The sequence below is a fragment of the Ahaetulla prasina genome, chromosome 6 (genome assembly GCF_028640845.1).
Source record: "Ahaetulla prasina isolate Xishuangbanna chromosome 6, ASM2864084v1, whole genome shotgun sequence".
Classification (NCBI taxonomy): Eukaryota; Metazoa; Chordata; class Lepidosauria; order Squamata; family Colubridae; genus Ahaetulla; species Ahaetulla prasina.
In genome coordinates this window covers 91,923,666-91,947,197 of record NC_080544.1, presented here as the reverse complement: position 1 = coordinate 91,947,197, position 23,532 = coordinate 91,923,666, and the positions used below count along the sequence as shown (strand labels likewise).

Below are 23,532 nucleotides of genomic sequence, written 5' to 3'. Positions count from 1 at the left end.
TTGTTCATTTAGAGTTCTTTACTGTATATTAACCAAAAAAGATATAATTGGGGAGTTCTTATTCAAGAAACAAAGCTGCCCATTCAAGGAAAAAGGAATAACAACTGAAGTATTTGTTCAAGAAGGTGACATCAAGTTCTTCACTAGTTTTGAACTTTATTATCGCTAAATATATTTTCAAAGTCTGATAAAAAGCAATAATAACCATATTGTTTATGAGAAAAGAATCCAGAGCTGACATATACTGTTAGGTCATCAAAAGTGATACAAAATCGTTGCCTTTCAAGTAGGGAGTAATTTTTTAGGATAGCATCCACCTACCTTTTAAATTTCATGTTGTTTACGAAGATGCAGCCCGCCTACATCAGTAACTAATTTTCTAAAATGTTTCCTTGATTTTAGCTCCTTGACTATAGTACTGTATACTTGGGGAAATAACTGGCTGTTTTTTTTTCTGAGTGCTGTAATATAGTTTTTAATTCAGAGCAAAATGTGCTTTAAATGCACATTTTAAAATAAAATGCTTTTAGAAATATGTGCAAAATGCTTTTAGAAATATAATATTGCATTTACATATTTTGATAGAATTATGTATAAGTGAGCTGCCATGGAAATTGAAATACACACACATCTGCATAAACACATTCATAGGTATAGCCATACCCTCCCCCCCACTACATCTCAACCTAAATATATATCTGCATACAAGGTATTACAAAGTGTACAAGGCTTCCTACAGAAATCTTCATATGAATATGGAAATGAATGGGATGAATTTATGAAGGAACTCATCCAGGAGTGAAATCCAGCAGGTTCTGACAGTTTCTGGAGAACCAGTAGTGGAAATTTTGAGCAGTTTGGAGAACCAGCAAATACCACCACCAGAGTGGGGTGGGAATGGAGATTTTGCAATATCCTTTCCCCAGGAGTGGGGAGGGAATGTGGATTTTGCAGTATCCTTCCCCTGGACTGTGGTGGGAATGGAGATTTTGCAATATCCTTCCCCTGCCACTCCCACCAAGCCACACCCACCAAGCCACACCACTCCTACCAAGCTACTCCCATAGAACCAGTAGTAAAAAAATTTGGATTTCACCACTGAACTCATCTAAAAGTTTAAAATATCCTAATGCATCCAATATTAAGTAAAGTTAAGCAACAGTTGCGTGACCACAACTGACTCAGTTCAAGGTAAGAACTGTTGCTTTGGCAGAACTTAATTCTAATGTCATCTCTGTCCTATTTTAGTTTTGTACAGCTCGTCTTTAGATGCATTCTTGTCTGTTACCACCAGCAGCACAAAGACATTGGCGCTAGCCTGGAGGGAAAAATTAAGTCCTTGCCTAACAATGACAGCTTTCCATATTGACCAAGGAGTCAATGCCTTTGACTTTCATTCCAGACTTAACTTAATAGGTATGTATATTCCTTCTGATTTTTCCATTATTATAAAATATAATGGGTATAAAATGTAATGAGTAAAAGAATAGAAATGGCTGAAATATAACAATTCAGAACATGACAGTAGATAGAAAAGTCCACATATATTCTGGTTGGGATCTGCACTGACATGAGCATGTTGGGTTCCATTGATCTTGACCTTGGCTATCTTGGGCTTCTCCTTTAAAAAAGAAGATTTTATAGGGAAAGATTGGTCAATTGACTACATACATAAAGACCGACACTTAGAAAAAAATCTGCATTTCTTTCCTATTAGCTACCATTGTGTTTCATGAATGGAAATTTGCTTTTGAAACTTAGATCAAAGGAGAAAAAAATTACAGAGAAATTTTATTGAGTGGAATCTGAGGTTCAAGCATTCCCATCTTGGTTAATTGAATTTTAAAAATGTATGGTTTTTATTTATTGTTTAACATTTTATATCATATTTTAATCATATCAATGTAAGCCGCCTAGAGTTCCTTGGCGAGATCACTGGCATAGAAGATATAGATATTTTATTTTATTTTACTTTTTATTTGTCAAGCATATATAAGATTACAGATATAAGTATAAACATGGTTATGAATACAGGAAATAGATACAAATAAATGGGGATATTAGGACAGGGACGGTAGAAATGTTGTGCACTTGTGCACCGCCCTTTACAGAACTCTTAGGAATGGGGTGAGGTCAACAGTAGACAGTCTAAGGTTAAAGTTGTGGGGGTTTGGGGAAGAAACCACAGAGTCAGGTAATGCATTCCAGGCATTGACACTTTGTTGCTGAAGCTGTATTTTCTGCAATCGAGTTTGGAGCAGTTTACCTTAAGTTTGTATCTATTGTATGCTCGTGTATTGTTGTGGTTGAAGCTGAAGTAGTCATTGACAGGTAGGATGTTGTAACAGATAATTTTGTGTACTACACTTAGGTCAGACTGAAGACGGTGTAGTTCTAAATTGTCTAAGCCCAAAATTTCAAGCCTGTTGGCATAAGGTATTCTGTTGCAAGCTGAGCAGTGGAGGAATCTTCTTGTGAAATATCTCTGGACTCACTCAATTGTATTAATTTCCGATATGCAGTGCGGCTTCCAGACAGATTAGATAGATAAGATAGATAGATAGATAGAAAAAAAGAAGGAAGGAAGGAAAGAAAGAAAAAGAAAGAAGGAAGGAAGGAAGGAAGAAAGAAAGAAAGAAAGAAAGAAAGAAAGAAAGAAAGAAAGAAAGAAAGAAAGAAAGAAAGAAAGAAAGAAATGAGATGGCTAGAGATAGACAGTCTTTCACTATGCAGCTCCATCTCCAATGGTCTCCTTTCTTCCCGGCTCTCCTTGCTTTAGTTAAATCCCAATGGAAGACATTCTTGGGAATCTCTTCCCATTGGACAGTTTCAAGTTAGAAGCAACCTTCAGCTATCCAGTTAGCTCAAAGCACCAGCAAGGAAATTCTGGACCATTATGAGTTTATCATCTCTCAAGAATAATGTATTTTGCTAGTGGTGTCCGCAGAAGGAATCAAAATCTGCAAGATGATCATGATTTAAGGCCCAATTATTTTGCATGTACTTCAGTATTATTTGCATGTACAAAATCAAAGGCTTGGATTGTGATACTGCAAAATCTTGAAGCTTTTGGCTATCGCCACCTCCTTTGAGGATGTCTCTGCTGCTAGGAAGAAAATCTCTATAACGCTACAAATCAAGTGTTGGCACAGTGCTAATGCCAGATATTAATTATATTTTTAAAACTACTTTAAAACCATTTAAAATGTACTATTCATTTCCACAACAAAAGTGTGCTTCTTCCCAAGTAAGACAGAGCTATCAAAAATTCTTTTGCCTCCCTAAAATCTCTAGCTCTACAAATGGTGGCAACAGTATTTGTGTTTATCATACATGGAAAGCGGTGTAAAATCAATCACTCATTTCCTGGGTTTGGATTCCGTTCAGAAAAGTTCAATAAATCTCCGTGAAGTTGTAAAACATGATGTTTTCTAAGCGGAGGTTGCTCCTTAGAGTTATATATCTCTGGCCTTTTGTATGACAAATGCAAAAAAAATAATAATCGTAGATAAATATATTCAAGATAGGTTCGCTGAAGAACTTTGCAAACCAAGTTTCTGTGAGAGAATTTTGGGAATTCTGTTGTAGGAAGTTAGTACTCACCCCTCTCCTAGAAGAATGTAATAGTCTAGGAAATATTAAAAAGGCAGAATATTATACCTCCGGAGAAACATGTTTTTTTTTTAAGGTAGGTAACAGACTCACTCTAAATAGCTCCCACCCTCCTCAATAGCCCACAGCAGATATCAGCACTTAAGAGATAAAGAGATGGCTAAGTCTATTCATAAGAAAATACCCTCACCCAAGATCCAACAAAGGTAGAATTAGCCGTCAGCCATAATAGGAATTGCCCAAAATTCTCTTCATTATATCACCCAGCAAGATTCAACCAAGGGTGACTAAAGACAACCTACAAAGTTACCCCTGCATGGTCCCATGGCAGCCTGACAACCAATCAGAGTACATTTCTTACACAGGAACAGTAAGCTCCAAGGTGAGGCCCAAGACAGAGTATAAATCTCTCTCTCTCTCTCCCCCATGTGCTTGATTGCCCAGGACTTCAAACCATGTGTTCCTGTCCACCATTAAACCGTGTTTCCAAACAGCTTCCATGTTTCCAGTGTCTTTCTCCCCACTTGGAACTGAACCCAGATGGACATTTCTTTCAACAATTTCTTCCTAATCTCTTCATAAAGATGGCTGCACTTCATGTAAAAATAATATATCAACCCTATAAGGCTTCTTGTACAGATGTCCCACTACTGCTTCTATGATCCATAGATGCTAGGCTGTAGCTTTTCTGTTTTTGCCTCAGTACTCAGATTTTTTTTTTTTAAAAAGGAATATACTGAAAAGCTCATTTGCAGAGGGAAGACATTTTAAGCTTGACAGTTAAAAAAAAAGTCATACAGAATTCAGCTCTGGATGTAGAGCATTGCTGGTAGAGAAAGCGAGAGAAAAGGAACTTGACATGAATTGGATTGAGGTGAAAACCAATGAAGAAAATACCACAAAGAAGTAGCAAGGAGGCTGGGCAGGGAGAACAAGAGGCAAACTAGAATAGAGCATGTTCTGATCAAGTTATAATTGACAGAAAAGCTAGATGGAAACAAAGCCCGAAATACTAGAATAATCCAATTGTAGAATAGAGTTCAGATAGGTCTGAAAAGACATGTGCGAGATAGAGATATTGTAGACACCCTTGGTGCTAGTTGAAATATTTCCTCTTTATCAAAGTTATTAAAGTCACAAAGGTAGATATATCCTGTATTATTTCATGTTTCAACTGGTTTAATGAGTATAGCTATTTCAAATGGCAGTCTGTCATGAACGGGAGGAAAATCAGCTAGAGGAACCAAACATTTTCCGGAAAAGCTGCAGTTCCCTAGTAGATTTAAAAAAATAATTGTTGAACCAGTTTAATTTGGTGGTGTAGTGTAGTTGTGCTCGAACAGGAAGTAAAATATTTGGCAAGTATTTCTCACTTGCCAGATTACTTGTTCTGGAGGTTTGCCAGTGGCATATGGATGGATAATTCAAGGTTGATTTATTTTCTAAAAATCTGGCCATAAATTTTATTGCCATAGATTAGCATCTTATTAAGGTGATGTATGCCAAGGGACCAATATGTGTATACTGGTCAATAGTCCTTCCTCTGTTTAGAGATTGCTTCTGCTGCCAGATTCATTCTGAAGGAAGGAAGGGGATCCTGATATCCTTCACAGAGAAGAAGGTGTTTTCGTTCTGTTATGAGAGACACTAAAAAAAAGTGAGGGTTTCATGAGGTGTGGCAGATTCTTAGTTGAGAACCTATGGGCTAGATCAGGGATGTCAAACTCACATCATCACAGCAGCATCCTCTTTGCTAAACCAGGCATGGCTCCAGCCCACAGGCCAGGAGTTTGACAGCCTTGGGCCAGATGGAAAGACTACTGGTGGTCCGTGAGAAAACTTTGGTGGTCTGCAGAAAAATCATTTGCATTTTTTATATTGCACTAAATCAGGCTACAGCCTCTGGGCCAGATGCATGCAATGAACGTTTATGTTACTGCAGAGAATCTCCCCCTTTGGGGTCTTTTTTGTGTGGATCGGAGGGGGGCAGAAATTCCAACTTGGGTTCTGCTTCAGCCTCCTGCTGCGGGGCTTTGGGCGAAGGCTGGGGGGATGTGCTGCTGGTGGCAAAGAGGACCTTGTTCCAGTGGGACTGCATCATGGCCTGGAACTGGCTGACCATCTCAGCCAGCTGAGCCTCCAGGCATTAGTACCTGGCCTTGCACTCCTGCAGGTCTTCCCTCTGCTTGGAAAGCCTATGCTCGTAGTACTCAGTGAGGTGCTTCTTCTGAGCTTCCTTCTTGGTCAGATCCAATTTGAACTAAGCCAGCTGTTTTGGCAACTCTTTCTTATGGTGGCTGCTTAGCTCCAATAACTGCTTCCTGTTGGGGCCCTAAGGAGCCTGGGCGGGGAGGCAAGGAATGGCTGAGAGGGGAGAGGCAAGTAGAGGTCGGCGAGGTGCCCTCAACACGAGTGAAATTGAGTTGGCCACACCCACCCAGTCACATGACCACCTAGCCATGGCCACCCAGCCGGTCATTAGGCAGATCATATTAGCGGTCCTTGGGATTTAAAATTATGAAGTTAGTGGTCCCTGAGGTCCAAAAGGTTGGTGACCCCTGGCCTAAAGGATGTTCAAGAGGTTTTGGGGAGGGGTTGTATGTGTGAGAGAGAGAGGGGGGGAGGGGGAAGGAGGGAGGGAGGGAGAAAGAGTGAATGGGTGAATGGGTGAGAGAGAAGAAGGGAAAGATAGATAAATAGAGAGAATTTGACTCTGAGCTAGCAGGTTATAAGAATAGAATAGAATAGAATAGAATAGAATAGAATAGAATAGAATAGAATAGAATAGAATAGAATAGAATAGAATTCTTAATTGATCAAGTGTGATTGGACACATAAGGAATTTGTCTTGGTGCATATGCTCTCAATGTACATAAAAGGACAGGATACATTTGTCAAGAATACATACAATACATAAGATACAACACTTAATGATAGTCATAGTCAATATTAATGTTATACAAAAGAAATCATTGGAAAGAAAGCAGAAAAAAGATAAAAAGCAACTTTTCTCAACCTGGTACTCCTGAGATGCATACCAGATTGAAAAAATTATTGGAATCAAAATGTGTCCATCTTCTTACCAATATGCCAAAGGCACAAACTGTCAGACTGAACAGAGCTGAGTCATATAATCAATTAGAAGGAAAAAAGACGTGGCATGCATTACAAAGTGTTAGATCACTAAATCTATTCAGCAGCATCAAGTTAACATTTGAATCAATGTGACAATTCAGGTAAGAAAGTCAATTTAATTTTGGAGATTTGACCAAATCGCAGTTCACTTGAATCTCTGGATTAGATCTTTGCTCACTGATAATACTCATTAGTTACACCTTGGAACCGTTTTGTAAAACCCGTATTTCAACTTTATGACTCTGAACAGCAACTGCAGGAATTAATTGCTCCGTCTGCCTTTGGAATCCTTATGTCACATCAAAACCTGCTGGAATCCTGACAGGTCATTCTGACAGCGTAATAGCCGTCCAGTTCATTACTGAACGCAAACTGCTCTTCAGCTTTGCCAAGGATAAGGTGAGTGTTGAAAGAGTCTGTCAAACATATCTCATTATACTATACAAGTCTCCGGTATAAAAATCTAAACTCACTGTGCCACTTGGTAACATTAATATGACTATTTAGAAGTCTCCCTTAAACTATTTTTCTAGAATAGAATAGAATAGAATAGAATAGAATAGAATAGAATAGAATAGAATAGAATAGAATAGAATAGATTTTTTTTATTGGCCAAGTGGGATTGGACACACAAGAAATTTGTCTTGGTGCATATGCTCCCAGTGTGTATAAAAGAAAAGATACATTCGTCAAGAATCATTTAACGATAAGTCATAGGGTACAAATAAGCAATCAAATCATATTAGGAAACAATCAATATAAATAGTAAGGGTACAAGCAACAAAGTTACAGCCATACAGTCATAAGTGGGAAGAGATGGGTGATAGGAACGATGAGAAGACTAATAGTAATGCAGCCTTAGTGAATAGTTTGACAGTGTTGAGGGAATTATTTGTTTAGCAGAGTGATGCTGTTCGGGAAAAAGCTGTCCTTGTGTCTAGTTGTTCTGATGTGCCATGCTCTATAGCGTCGTTTTGAAGGTAGGAGTTGAAACAGTTTATGTCCAGGATGTGAGGGGTCTGTAAATATTTTCACAGCCCTCTTTTTGACTCGTGCAGTATACAGATCCTCAATGGAAGGCAGGTTGGTAGCCATTGTTTTTTCTTCAGTTCTAATGATCCTCTGAAGTCTGTGTCTGTCTTGTTGGGTTGCAGAACCAAACCAGACAGTTATAGAAGTGCAGATGACAGACTCAATAATTCCTCTGTAGAACTGTATCAGCAGCTTCTTGGGCAGTTTCTACATATATATTGAGCTTCATTTGCCCTAATTCTTCCTTCTCTTCTTTATAGTATAGTCCACACCAATTTCTGAGTCTAGCTGACCTTAGCTGAACTCAAAAAACAAACAAACAAACAAACAAACAAACAAACAAACTAAGCAGAAGTAGAAAAGGTTATTATCTGGATAAGAGGCTACCAGGAACTCCCAGAGTTTAGGTTACACCAGGGGTATCAAACTCGCGGCGTCACGTTATTGTTCATTTGACATATCATGACTTTTCCCCCCTTCACTAAACTGGAGGTAGACATGGCCAGCGCATGATGTATTCAGCCTGTGGGCCACGAGTTTGACACCCCTGGGTGTCCGATATTTTAAAAAAATATCTCAGTAGAAGTCAGTAGCACACTACATCCAAGAAAGCATCATTAATGTATCCAGGAAGTCTCCAGGAGTAAAGCTGCTTTCCTCAACTCAGAGATTTATAACTTTACAAATAGTTGCATCCATGTCTTTCCTGGTTTGTCCTCCCAGGAGATGACATGTGGCTGTATTTTGGTGGTAGGGAATTGGTAATTGAGAGAGGGGTGGTTTGACAAAAGAGGTAATCTGTCTCATCTGGCCCTAACTATTCAATTTTCATCTGCTTTCCAACTTCTCCTTTGGGAGGAAGGTTTTGGAGAAGGAAATTGCATGGTAGCTCCATTCTGGAGTAAATGGATTATCTGGATACTTTTCAGTCAAGATTCAAATCCTGGTGTGAGTATTGATCACACTTCTAGATGACCTCTAGTGACCATCTTGTAGCTCAGGAAGAGGTATCATCAGTGTGCTTATTATACCAGTTTTGTTTCTACAACCTTGGCCACTGAGTGATACTGTAAAGGACTTGACTCATTTGGAGAATATGGGGGGAATGTATGGGGAATATCTTGCTTCATCTCAACCCTAATAAGTTTGAAGGTCCACTTGGACTCATTCCCAAAGAGCAGGCAGCAACAGTGGCTCGGAGGGTCTTTACACAGCTACATGTTATCCACCAGTTGAACCCATTCTTATCCAAGAGGCCCTACTCATGGTCACTCAATCCTGATTGGAAGATTGCAATCTGCAGCACACCCGCAGAGGATTTTCTTTGAAGTGTATCCAAAAGCTTCAGCTGGTTCAAATGAAGCCACAAGGGCAGTTATGGGCTTAATTCATTCAGTGCATGGTTACCAGTGTGCTTCTGGGTTCAATTCAAGGTGCTGGTAGTGAGCCGTTAAGCCCTTCATGTCATGGGGTCAAGTTACTTGCAGTATTCCAGTAGAAACAAGAACATGGTGGCTCAGTGGCTAAGATGCTGAGCTTGTCGATTGAAAGGTCGGCAGTTCAGTGGTTCGAATTCCTAGTGCCGCATAACAGGGTGAGCTCCCCTTACTTGTCCCAGCTTCTGCCAACCTAGCAGTTTGAAAGCATGTAAAAACTAAATGCAAGTAGAAAAATAGGGACCACCTTTGGTGGGAAGGTAACAGCATTCCATGTGCCTTTGGCGTTGAGTCATGACCACGGAGATATCTTCGGACAGCGCTGGCTCTGTGGCTTTGAAACGGAGATGAGCAGCACCCCCTAGAGTCAGGAATGACTAGTACATATGTGCAAGGGGAACTTTTACCTTTATTCCAGTAGAATATAACAAAATAACTCTCCTGTAGGTCTTCACAGATTCAAAGAAAGGAGATCTTTTTTTCACGTGGGAAGATAGAACCTTTTAGTTATCCATATCTAAGCTATGACTGTCAGAGGAACCAGACATAAATGTGGTAGCCAGGCTGAAATAGAAGGCTACTTACTTCTAACCGATTTCAAAGTTTCCTTCTTGGGGCATCTATTGGATTTCTAAAGGGATGAAATCACTTCTTTTGTCACGTGAAGACTCTAGATCAGCGTTTCTCAACCTTGGCAGCTTTCAAATGTCTGGACTCCAACTCCCAGAATTTCCCAACTATTAAATCTGATTGGGGAATTCTGGGAATTGGAATCCACACATCTGAAAACTGCCAAGGTAAAAAAACAAAAGAAAACCACAGCTCTTAATAAAAGTACCACATTTTTAGTAGGTCAAAGATTAACTGTATCCTCTATATTGGGAAAAACATTTTTAATTCAGTGAGAGATAAATGCCATAGACACAAGCTGAAGTTGGAACTCTAATCTAATTTCTTCCATTAATAACATCTTTCAAGAAGACATGAGATTGGAACCGGATACAGAGAATACAGAATGTGCTCAGATTGAAAGATTGAAAAAAAAATATTAAGTTATTAAGTTTCAATAAGTATCTTAACAGTTGGCTAACACTGTCTTCCCTTTGTTGTTCAGCCATTATTTTACAAACAATCTTGTGTTATTTTTGGCATTAGCATAAATCTGTTTCACTTTGATGGATGAATGGGCATCAGCAGTGGTAGCTATTTACATACAAAGCCTTCTGCTCTTCTTAAGCAATCTCTTATTGACTGCCAGAAATCCAAATTAAACATCACAATCCTATGTAGGGCAAATGGCAGAATAAAAGAAGATAAAAAGGCTTCCTTTCCATAAAGGCTTGATCTGACAGCTCAGAGAAGAAATGACAATGATGAACAGCCTAACATTGGTTTGTGCTTCCCATGGATTAAGGGCAACTCCAAGACTTTTTTTTAGAATCAGAGAGGTGGAAGAAACCACTTAGGAGTCTTCAATATTCAAATTCCCTTTTCTCTGCTAGTAATGCATAAGTTATTCTGGAGATCTCCAAATATCATTGGGCCAAAAATAAGAATGACACGCATGGACAGGTTTTAATGGTAGCTGGCTGGGTGATAATACCATCAATGACTGTTGGAAAATAACTTCAGGGTAGAAATCCATATTGAAGTGTCCCTAACAGATGGCTTATTGTTCGTTGAGTTTATTTATTTTATTTTTATTTATTTATTATTTATTTATTTGTCAAGCATGTATAAGATAACAGATATAAGTATAAACACGACTATGAATACAGGAAATGGATACGAATAAATGGGGATATTAGGACAGGGACGGTAGGCATGTCGGTGCGCTTATGCACACCCCTTACAGACCTCTTAGGAATGGGGTGAGAGCAACAGTAGACAGTAGACAGTCTAAGGTTAGTAGACTTCCCCTAAGGTTTGGGGAAGTAACCACAGAATCAGGTAGTGTATTCTAGGCATTGACCACTCTGTTGCTGAAGTTGTATTTTCTGCAATCAAGTTTGGAGATACATTGAGTTTGTATCTATTGTGTGCTCGTGTGTTATTGCAGTTGAAGCTGAAGTAGTAATTTGACAGGTAGGATGTTGTAGCAGATAATTTTGTGTACTACGCTTAGGTCAGACCGAAGGTGACATAGTTCTAAATTGTCTAAACCCAAAATTTCAAGCCTGGTGGCATAAGTGTTCTGTTACGAGTTGAGCGGAGGACTCTTCTCGTGAAATATCTCTGGACTCGTTCAATTGTATTAATGTCTGATATGCAGTGCGAGTTCCAGACAGATGAGCTGTATTCGAGAATTGGTCTAGCAAAGGTTTTGTATGCCCTAGTTTGCAGTACAATATTACCGGAGAAGAAGCTTCTCAAGATTAGGTTAACAATTCTTAATGCTTTTTTGGCAATGCTGTTACAGTGAGCTGTAGCACTTAGATCATTTGAGATGAGTACTCCAAGGTCCTTGACAGAGTGAGGGTCGTCTATGAGTTGATAGGAAATCTGTCCAGCCCCTTCTTGAACAGATATATTGAAGGGGAACTTCCTATCATTCAACTAGTATTTTCTTTACTGTAACTTAAGATCATAATTTTGCACTCTTGTACTCTTGGACAATGGAGAACAAGTCTTGATCTTCTTTCTGAAATTTAAGGAACTATATCTTTATCAGTCTTTCTTCTTAAAACTAACCATGTGGTACGTTTCTTTAAGCTATCTATAGATAGATATAGATATCTATAGTATGCACTATTTTTGGCCTGAGATTCCATGTTTTACCTTTGTGTATTGCTGGGAAGTTAGTGGTGTCATGAATCATCAAAGTATTTGGGTCGAACGTTTTGGTCTAACTTTTGAGGAAAGGTTGAGAAGACTTTGGATTGGGTTTTTAATTTTTAATTCTAATTTATTTCTATTCCTCTCCTCCTTCCTCTACACAGATCTTAAGGCTTTGGGACATTCAGCATCAACTTTGCATGCAAAGAATTGCTGGATCCTTCCCTAAAAGTGTGGATTTTCACTCCACCCTTTATTTTCATGAATCACAAGGTCTCCTATTCATCTCAATGAACAACCAACTGATGGTCCTGGAAATGGAATGCGAATTAGGAAAAAGGAGAGTGGCAAGTCACAAGAAAGCTGTGACTTGCCTCCTGTATAATTCAGTGCTCCAACAGGTAAGACATACAAGAAAAGGATTTTTTTGGTAATTGTCTGAGAAACTATTTGAATTCATATTCAGTTTTCTGGATGTTCTTTTCAGCAAGTAAAAATTGAAGCACAAGAGGCATTTACAAAGGGATTTCCTTTGTGCTGTGATGCAGTAATTGTATTTCTCTGGCTTTCCTTTAAGACACAGGCATTTTGCCTTCTCTAGAATTTTATTTCAGTACTGGAGGTCACCCAATTTTCTATAGCTTAATTAACACTGTGCTGAAATCTGGCTTGCATTTTGTCAAAAGTTTTCTTCTCTTCTGCTTCTTCCTCTGCCTTTCTGCATTATTCTCAGGATGTGCAAAAATTTCTTTTTAATTTCTGTTGATGGCATTTTTGAACTGGCTTTATTAATGGAATAATAATAATACAGTGCCACTATTTTCTTTTATGTACTTGTTCTTCACTTGTAATTTCTGTACCTGCCTCCACTTTTACATCTGAAAAGATTGTGTGCAAGGTTCTGTTACACTCTTCCTTGGGGTATAATTGAGGTACAGGAAATCAGGAATGATGCAGATAGTTGAAAAGATGTTTCTCCAATGAAAGAGAGGATGTTTATACATACTCTTGGCACCATATTATTAAATAAGTATGAGAACTGTACTCTTTAAACAGGAAATTCTGTTTTCTTCTAACAGCAAATTCTCTTTCACCACATTGAGTGAAAACGTCAAGAAACTTTAATTATGGTTCCATTTAGTTTAATTTAGTTCAAATGTCTTCCACAAATAGAGCCTTACGCTTTCTTTTAATTTTAAATAGATAGATAGATAGATAGATGATAGCTAGATAGCTAGATAGCTAGATCTAGCTAGATGATAGATGGATGGACAGATAAATAAGATAGACGGATAGATGGATGGATGGATTATTATTAGAATGCAGCATATGGGCCATTGCTGGGTTTCCAAAATGTTGTCACATCACCACGTGGAAGCAGCCACCAGAACTTCAAATCTTGGTCATAAGTAGCTTTTTCTGAGGGGGCGGGATCTGTCGTACCTTCAAATGGTTGCTAAATGAACAGTTGTAAGTTGAGGACTATCTACAGTACATTGGTAGGTTCTTTCAGAGTTTTGGTTAAATGCGTGGGTTTGGATGTAATGTTGGGGAGAAGAGTCAGTGGGCAAAGATTTTGCACACTCTTGTATATATTTAATTCTCTGATCCATACCTATGAATACACCAGATGCATTTTTAAGCACAAGAAATGATACGTCCTGCAACGAAATATACATAATTATCAGGGGTGAAATCTAGCAGGTTCTGACAGGTTCTGGAGAACTGGTAGCAGAAATTTTGAGTAGTTCAGAGAACCGGCAAATACCACCTCTGGCTGGCCCCAGGGTGAGGTGGGAATGGAGATTTTGCAATATCCTTCCCCTAGGAGTGGGGTATAAATGGAGATTTTGCAGTATCTTTCCCCTGCCACACCCACCAAGCCACACCATGCCCACCAAGTCACACCCACAGAACCGGCAGTAAAAAATTTGGATTTCACCACTGATAATTATCCTAATTGGAATACATTGTATGTTTGTGGTGTTTACTCCAAAAACATTATTAGCCAGTATTTTACAGAAGAAGATGAGCAAAATAATAAGAGGAACCAGGGAAATAAATATAAAAAGGAAAGTTATAATATTTGGACTTTATTTTTAAAATGAATTAATAGAAGTTATGGATTAAAATGAGAGCCAGTCTAGGGTAGTCATTAAAACATCAGGCCAAAAATTGAGAGAACATGAGCAATGCTCTCATCTTGGGCACCAAGCCAGCTGGATGACCTTGGGCCAGTCATTCTCTCTCAGCCCTAGGAAGGAGGCAATGACAAACCACTTTTGAAATCTCACCAGCAAACTGCAGGCACTTGTCGAGTCAGTCAGCAGGAGTTAACACTGACACAAAAGCAAAATAAATAAATAAATAAGGGAAATTTATATTATTGATGGTTTTAGAGAAACTCAACTGAGAACTTTTTTCTGTACCACCTAGTAAAAAGCATATTAGTGGAACATATAAGACAAAGCAAAACACTTCTTTATATAATATACTTCTAAACTATTTTGCTTTATCAGAAGGTATTGATTGCCATTAATTAGATGGCTGCATGGGTGAGTTATACTAAGTCAGGACTATCATCAATGGCTACCAGTTGTGACATGTGTATGAAGCATATCTCTAAGTAATAATCCTTGGGGATTTACAGAAGGAAACAGCTTCTGCCTTCATGTTCTGCTTTATGATTTCTGAGAAATAATTTGTTTAGCTACTTTTGAGAAGCAAGACATTGGACTAGTTGCTTGGCGTTTCTTATGTTCTTGCGAAAATGTGTGACGGGGACAACTATTCCTTTGGGAACCAGAATTTGCAAACATGAAGGCTTTCTAAACATTGCATGGAGCCCAACTGAACCTAGTCACTCTTATGCAGACATCCTACTCAATGGGTATAAGGCAGGGGTGGTATTCACTTACCTTCGCTACCAGTTTGCAAATGTGTGTGTGCATATGCAAGGCCATCTTCTGCGCATGCACAGAGCCTCGAAAACTTCAAAAAATGGGACATCATGATATCCGCGCAGATGGTTGGGGCATCACACAGTTACCCCTACCAGTTTGCCTGAACCAGAACTGGCTGAATACCACCACCGGTATAAGGATTAGAGGAGAGCTCTCCAATCTTGGTAACTTTACAATTTGTGGATTTCAACTTCCAGAATTCCTCAACCAGGACCCCTAGGTTAGAGGAGATTGGGCATATAAAGCCCAGCTCCTGCACAATTTTGTTTGTGGAGAATGCATGGAAAGACACCCTTACTTTGAATCGATCCAGTTTTACCCATCCCATAATCAATGTGGAACGACTGTTTTTGTCTCTTAATAAAGAGCTGTAGTTGTCAGCGCCACACTAGTCCTCAATAAAAAGAAAGAAGCTTAAGAACTGAGGCTGAGAATAATATTTAAAAAGCATCTTGCTTCCTGTTGCAAATGAACTTGCTTTTGAAATATTCATATGAAATCACCTTATGGCCCATGTTAGTTGTAAAATGTGCAAAGTGTACTTAGCTGAGATCTGTGTTTTGCCTTGTGCAATTTTTCCAACAGAAATTCATAACGGGCAAGGATCATAGTTATATCTTTGACAGTAAAAGAAATGAATTAAGCACACAGCCACTTGGTATGCAAGTTGGATGTTCATTCCCTTTGTAGCACTGCAGCTCTTGTAAGCAGAGTTTTACCTACATCTCGCCTGAGATTCAGGAACCTCAGCCGTCATAATGTACAATGCAATGAAATGAATCTCTGGGCAAATTGTGATTATTTTTCCTTTTCCTCTTTTATGAAACAATGTGGCTCTCTTAAAACAAAGCAGGAAAAAGAAATTATTTACTATTACAAGTGCTGTCACTGCTAGGAGAAGAATGAATAATTTGGGCCCCCCAGCATAATATGAGTTTTTCAGCTTCTATGTTTCCCTCCCCCTGAATATTCTTGAACTGCATGCCAAAATTTGATGGCACAGATGACAAAAGCAGTAATGTAGTGTCTGTTGTTTTAAGGAGACTATGGGAAAATTAAAGGATAACTGCTAAAAAGAACTGAAGGAAGAAATATCCATCTGGTTCAATTCCAAATCAGGAGAAAGGCACTGGAAACAAAATGGAGGCTGGAGGCAGATTGAAAAGAAGGTTCATTTATTGGTGAAGCAGAACAGTGGTGGGTTTTAACCAGTGTTATACCGGTTCACTTTACGCATGTGCTTTGCGTGCTTTGCACGCTTCGCACAAGCACATTGAATTGCTGAACAGCTGAGGCATGGCAATCCGCTCTGCCGCGCCTTTCAGCTGGGCTAAAAATGAAGGAATAAAGGTAGGTATAGTGCAGGGGCGGGCGGGATGGCCCAGCTGATGGTCGGAGTGAACTGGTTCGCTCTCACATCAACATTTCTGCTACCGGTTCTCCCGAACCGGGGAGAACCGGTAGTAACCCACCACTGAAGCAGAACCACCAAGCCCATGTGATTCTGGGCAGCTGACAAAATGGAGTTGAGAGTGGTGGGTTTTTATACCTTCTTTTGGGCTTTGAATTTGAGCTTCCTGCTCCTGTGCAAGAGCATGCATTCTATTGGCTGTTGTCAAATCCCTAAGGGGTCATAGCTGGCTCTATAGGCAAAGAGGACATACAATCCTAGGTGTTTGTCTGAGCTAATTTGTCAACCTTTTCTTTGTTGCTTATCTAAGCTTCCAGGTGAAATTTGGACTGCTCTGGGATAATGCAATGAAGGGGCTTGTATTCTGAAAGGGTGTTTGGCAATTCCTATTGTGGCTTAATGTTTTTCATTCTGTTTTGGATCTTGAGTGAGGGGCTGCTTTCTAATCCTACCATTCTGCTTTCGTTTCAAAATATCATGTCTTGAATGGATTACCAAATCTGCATTTCTAAAAACTGCCTCCTCAGTTTCTGCTTGGGAGCAGGGAGACTGGGTCTGCTTCCTGTCTCTTAAAAAATACGTTTCTCCATTTCTCATTTAGGGAAATATAATATTCTGTCTTTTTAAAATATTCCTCAAAATATTTCATTCTTCTAGGAGAGGGGGGACTTCCTACAGAATATTAGCATCATCTTTTTTCCCCCATAAAAAAGAAGTAAGCCTGTGGTCCACGCTCCAAACAGAAAGATCAGAAATATCCATCCCCACCCATGCTGTTTTAACCAGTGAAGCCTTTTATCCCCTGGCTACCTCTGTCCTTTGTTTTTATATTTAACATGAACTTTGGCTACACTCAAATGCACAGGGAACTGAAAGTAAGCAGTAAGAATTCAAGGAGATACTTTCGAGTTAACATCACACCTAATCAGGGTGTACACCCCATTTTCTGAAAGTGTTTTGTATTAAAGATCAATGCCTGTGATTCTTAATGTTTTGAAGGCTTATACAATCCATAAGAAAATGACATTTCCCTGAAAATGTCTATTAATCACAATATTTTGGCTTTTGTAATCTCAGAAATTCTCTTCAGCTATATATTAGTATTCATGAGGATCTGAATTGCAAAGCCTCTGAGCCTACGAAACTCTGTGCCTTTACATCCTAATGATATGCTGAGTGAACTTCTCTGATTTTGCTGGTTCTGTGTGACAAAGTCAAAGATGAGGTGATAGAGTCAAATGCACACGGAATTGCTGCGAGCGAAGTCAGAGTGTATACCCCTCACTCCAGTTTGAAATTTTACAAATTCAGACAAATCTTGAGGAACCATCTGTCTTTCAATTTTGAGAATTCCCACAAGGTACTTGTCCAGAGTGAAAATTCTGACTGAACGTCTGTTATGTGTATCTGAAATTATCAGGCTATAAATCTCTGATGGGTTACAGTGGGAATATATGCATCCATAAACCTTATAAATAAATAAATCTATAACTGGAATATAATGGGTTAAAACACACACACACACACACACACACACACACACACACACAAATAAATAAATAAAAATGCTTTGTTTCATTGTTAAAACTAAAAGTGAAGACTCATAGTCATTGTAATAGAAAAGGGTTACGTTGGAATATTTACTCACAAGGAAGAAACAGTCAAGGAAGGTCCAAGTGAAGAAGAGACCAAGAACAGTTTGGTGTAATCCGAATCCACATATAGACGAGAGGTCGAATGACTAGCCTTGTGGTGCGACCAAAACAATCTGGAACTGAACACACTCAAAACCGTAGAAATGGTGGTAGACTTTAGGAGAAACCCTTCCATACTTCCACCTCTCACAACATTAGATAACACAGTATCAACAGTAGAAACCTTTAAATTTCTAGGTTCTATCATATCGCAAGATCTAAAATGGACAGCTAACATCAAAAACATCATCAAAAAAGGACAACAAAGAATGTTCTTTCTGCGCCAACTCAGTAAGCTCAAACTACCCAAGGAGCTGCTGATTCAGTTCTACAGAGGAATTATTGAGTCTGTCATTTGCACCTCTATAACTGTCTGGTTCAGTTCTGCAACCCAACAAGAAAGACACGGACTTCAGAGGATAATTAGAACTGCAGAAAAAATAATTGCTATCAACCTGCCTTCCATTGAGGACCTGTATACTGCACGAATCAAGAAGAGGGCCGTGAAAATATTTACAGTTCCCTCACATCCTGGACATAAACTGTTTCAACTCCTACTCTCAAAATGATGCTATAGAGCACTGCACACCAGAACAGCTAGACACAAGAACAGTTTTTCCCCGAAGGCCATCACTCTGCTAAACAAATAATTCCCTCAACACTGTCAAGGGGGCCGGTTTAGCTCAGGCTGGTAAGGCCTGTTATTAAGAACACAAAGCCTGCAATTACTGCAGGTTTGAGCCCGGCCCAAGGTTGACTCAGCCTTCCATCCTTTATAAGGTAGGTAAAATGAGGACCCAGATTGTTGGGGGGGCAATAAGTTGACTTTGTAAAAAAAAAAAATATACAAATAGAATGAGACTATTGCCTTATACACTGTAAGCCGCCCTGAGTCTTCGGAGAAGGGTGGGGTATAAATGTAAACAAAAAAAACAACAACTATTTACTAAATCTGCACTACTATTAATCTTCTCATTGTTCCCATCACCCATCTCTTTCCATTTATGACTGTATGACTGTAACTTTGTTGCTGGTAATCCTTATGATTTATATTGATATATTGACCATCATTTGTGTTATAAATGTTGTACCTTGATGAAGGTATCTTTTCTTTTATGTACACTGAGAGCATATGCACCAAGACAAATTCCTTGTGTGTCCAATCACACTTGGCCAATAAAAAATTCTATTCTATTCTATTCTATTCTATTCTATTCTATTCTATTCTATTCTATTCTATTCTATTCTATTCTATTCTATTCTAAGACACCAGGCTACAAAGCAGGAGACTCTGAGTTCAAGTTCTGCCTTAACCATGAAAGCCAAATGGCGACCTTGGGCCAGTCACTCTTTCTCAGCCCAACTCACCTTGTTGTTCTGAGGAAAATAAGAAGAGGAACATATCTTGGATATGTTCACTGCCTTGAGTCATTTGTAAAAATAATAAAGGCAGGGTACAGCTACCTAGCTAGATGATAGGTAGATAGGTAGGTAGGTAGATAGAAAGGTAGGTAGGTAGATAGATAGATAGATAGATAGATAGACAGACAGACAGACAGACAGACAGACAGACAGACAGTTGATAGATAGATAATTGTAAAATAAAACAAACCAATGAATCCATTAATTCCCATTTATTCACGATGGGACATCATCCCCCCTCCTCTATGACTACTACTACTACTCTAATAATACCTCAGGTATTCTCCAATTTATAATCATAGTTGGGACCAGCATTTCCATTGCTAACTTAATAATTTGATTAGGTTATTAAGTGAATCATGCCCGATTTTACGAAAAGTTTTTTTTTTTTGCCACAGTTAAGTATATCACTGCAGTTGTTAAGTGAATTATGTGGTACTTAAGCGAATCTGGGTTTCCCCATTGACTTTACTTGTTAAATGCCAGCTGGGAAGGTCACAAACGATGATCCCATGAACATGCTGGTTGCCAAGCTACCAAATTTTGATCATGTGACCATGGGGATGCTGCAATGATTGCAAGTGCAGGACTAATCATAAGTGACTTTTTTTCAGTGCCGTTGTAACTTCGAATGGTTGTAAGTTGAGAACTACCTATAGAGAAGAATGGAGATACAAGAAGCTACTGGGTTAGCAAAGACTACTATAATCATATATATATACTCACATACATGCGCGCGCGCGCACACACACACACACACACACACACACACACACACACACAAACACACATCTGCCTTCTTTTTGCCCTTAAAACATATTTTCCTCTGGGGAAAGTGGCTGTATGGTCATTATACTGCAGGATACTTCTGCTGACTTCCTGCACTTTGGCAGTTCAAATCTCACCAGGCCTCTAGATTGACTCAACCTTCCATCCTTCCGATGTGGGTAAAATGAGGACCCAAATTGTTGGGGGGCAATATGTTGACTCTGTAAACTGCTTAGAGAGGTCTCTAAAGCCCTGTAAAGCGGTATATAAGTCTAAGTGCTATTGCTATTGCTGTCATGTACAAGGACTTCGAGATCCCTTTAATTCTTTAGAAATCACCCTATAAATGAGAAAATGGCTATCTGGGTGAATCTCCTTCCTGCTTCCATCGCTTTGCTTTTTCTGGGTTTCCTTGAAATCTCATATTCTGCATACTATTGTGCATGTCAGCCATTCTAACTCAGAAGAAAATCTCACTGCTCCTGTTGAGATTCTCATCTTGTGATTTTACTTCTGAACACTGGTTCTGGCATTGCCAAGCTTAAACAGCTCTCTGGACCCCTGAGGCAGAATAATTCTAAAACTTGGGATAGCACAAATGTCACACTGAGAATGCTTATAGTATGTCCTTCTCCATGGTGATTTTAACTGTGCCTACCTTATAACAATACTGACAATGAAGCTGCCGCCTCTCTCTGCTTCCATTCCGTCTTTGTATATTTGTCCAATAGAATTTTTTCAGCACTGTGAAAAAGTTATTTAAATCAGACTTAAAGCGCAATATGTGTTCTGTTTCCCTTCCCCCAATACTCCCAGCAAAGAGTCAGTCAGAGGCCTCTTTTCTGATTTATTTACATATATATAAATGTCCTGGCTACGTCTACCCACGGGCCTGCCAAGTTTCTGGAGATAACAAGGAAATTACAGATAAGGCCAGAATTACTCACGAATATATTCTTCCCTCCGTTGATACAGATTGCCCGCGCAAATTCATTACTTTGTCCAAGACAAAAAACCAGGAAGTCCCGCCTCCTATTTATAGTCTCTGCAGATGTCACTGCATGACAATTATGACTTGGCTTTGTCCCAACTCTTCCGCTGCTGCGCACGCCGATCACGTCTTCGTAATCTTGCATCACTCCAAAACTGTTCTTGGGGCGTTGCCAAATCAGAAGGAGGCTCCATGGAATCAGGCTTTGCCGGCCCCTCCTCCTCCCTTTGAGTGGGTGCCAGGGAGGGAAAGGGCTCATGAGAAGCAGGGCTGGCCAGGTCTTCTCCCTCACTTTCTGAATCATCCGAGTCCAGGAGTCCGGGTCCAGGAACTTGGGTCACAACAATATGGCATTTCTAAGGCACTGGGAAAGGAATCATTCATTTTTGCTTCAGCTTGACTGCCTCATTTATATGTTGATGATTTTGACAGTATTGCTGGACATACAGTTAGCATTGTAAGAATGAAGGGAGAACTGTGTAAAAAATGCTTGTAAATAAATAAATACATAGTTCTTTAGACTTCCAATGCAAACATAAACATGTTCAGCTGATTAACATATTTTGTACCAGCTGTCCAGTGCAACAAGTACTATTTTTTTTCAAATTGGAAGTACCCCTGATATAAATAAATATACTAGAGAGAGATACAGGTATCAATAATGAAGTTCCTGCCAGAGAACGAGAAAGAACATGGAAAATTTGAAAACACGAAACGAAGCATATGGAGAGAAGGCCATTGTGTAGGAGTGGAGGTACACCACATGATCCGTATGCAGAAAATTTTACAGTCTGTTTCCTGGCATTTGCAGTTGATAGCACACACACAAAATTTTTTACTGGGCTAGATGGATAAATATACTAATTAGTTGCAAGGCAGCTTCACAGTATCCTAAAGGTTGCATCACTGGACAAAGCAGCAATTAATAACATGGAATAGTTTAGAAGGATAAAGATGATGATTAGCAGGAAATGCCTAGCCAGAAGAGAATGTGGAAGAAAAATGTAAATTAATACATATATGTTAAGAGTTTTCTTATGTTCCCTAGAAATGTTCTCGATAAAAAAGACAGAAAGAGGAGGGAAATTAGAATAGAATGGAGTGGAGTAGAATGGAACGGAACGGAACGGAACGGAACGGAACGGAACAGAACAGAACAGAACAGAACAGAACAGAATGATAGAATTGGAAGGGACCTTGGATATCTTCTAATCCAGGGATCTCCAACTTTGACAACTTTAAGACTTGTGGACTTCAACTCCACTCTGGGAGTTGAAGTCCACAAGTCTTAAAGTTGCCAAGGTTGGAGACCCCTGTTCCAGTCCAACCCCCTGCTTGATCAGAAGACCCTATACCATTTTGGACAAATGAGTGTCTCTTTTTGAAAGCTTCCAGTCATGGAACACCTACAACTTCTGAAGACAAACTATTCCATTGCTTGATTTCTCTCACTTTTATGAAATTTCTCCTTAGTTCTAGTCCTTGGTTAGTTTCCATCCATTGTTTCTTGTCTTGCCTTTTGGTGCTTTGGAAAATAGTTCGACACCCTCCCCTCATCTTTATAGGAGCTCCTCGAATATTGGAATACTGCTATCATGTCTCTCAACTTCTTCTTTTAACTAGACTAGAATACACAGTTCCAGTTCCTGCAACTGTTCTTTGTATGTGCCACATGGAGGTTTTTTAGGGAACCACTAATATCTTAAACTGGGATTTGGAGTCTTGTAGCCTACAAAATAGTGATATCCTATTGATGTATCTGCTTTCTGAGATCCAAAGAGCTCCAACTCTGTTAACTTCAGGTAGAACCAAAGATGTTTCCATCACTGCATGCATGACCAGCTGCAACTTCTGATCATTCTTTAAGAGCAGCTCCATGTAGATTTCATTTCAAAATAGTATTTTTTCTCAACTGGGAAGTGATTAAAGTATGTTTCATCTTCCAGCTTCCTTGTATTGATAATGATCTGCAGATACTATATCCACATTCAGTTCAACCTGGACAAAGTGCTTTGTGTAAATAAGCACCCTACTGTGCAGAATTTCCAACCATGCAAAATCTTGTAACTTTTGTTCCACTGACTTTCCTTGCCAAATTTCTGCATCAGCTTGGGGAGACTGGGAATTCAAGCTATATTGAGCTGCTATTTTGAGTTTTTGTTGTGTCTTCAAGTTTTCTGAATTTGTAGAATAGAATGATATGGTCCCTATATATTTGCTTCCTACCAAAGATAAGAAAGAATGGTTGTTTCCCCCCCAAAAAAAGTATTGTGTTAACACTACTTCATGCTTC

At 39.2% G+C, this 23,532-nt stretch overlaps 1 protein-coding gene across 1 annotated transcript in view; it reads left to right on the top strand.

Moving 5' to 3' along the window:
• The window catches only part of WDR49 (WD repeat domain 49), a 114,044-nt gene that overhangs the window by 9,878 nt on the left and 80,634 nt on the right, over positions 1–23,532 (top strand). Inside the window, exons 4-6 of the mRNA XM_058188281.1 lie at positions 1,249–1,416; positions 6,998–7,146; positions 12,155–12,391. Of these exons, the coding sequence (XP_058044264.1) occupies positions 1,249–1,416; positions 6,998–7,146; positions 12,155–12,391 (554 nt within the window). The remainder of the gene's footprint in view (positions 1–1,248; positions 1,417–6,997; positions 7,147–12,154; positions 12,392–23,532) is intronic.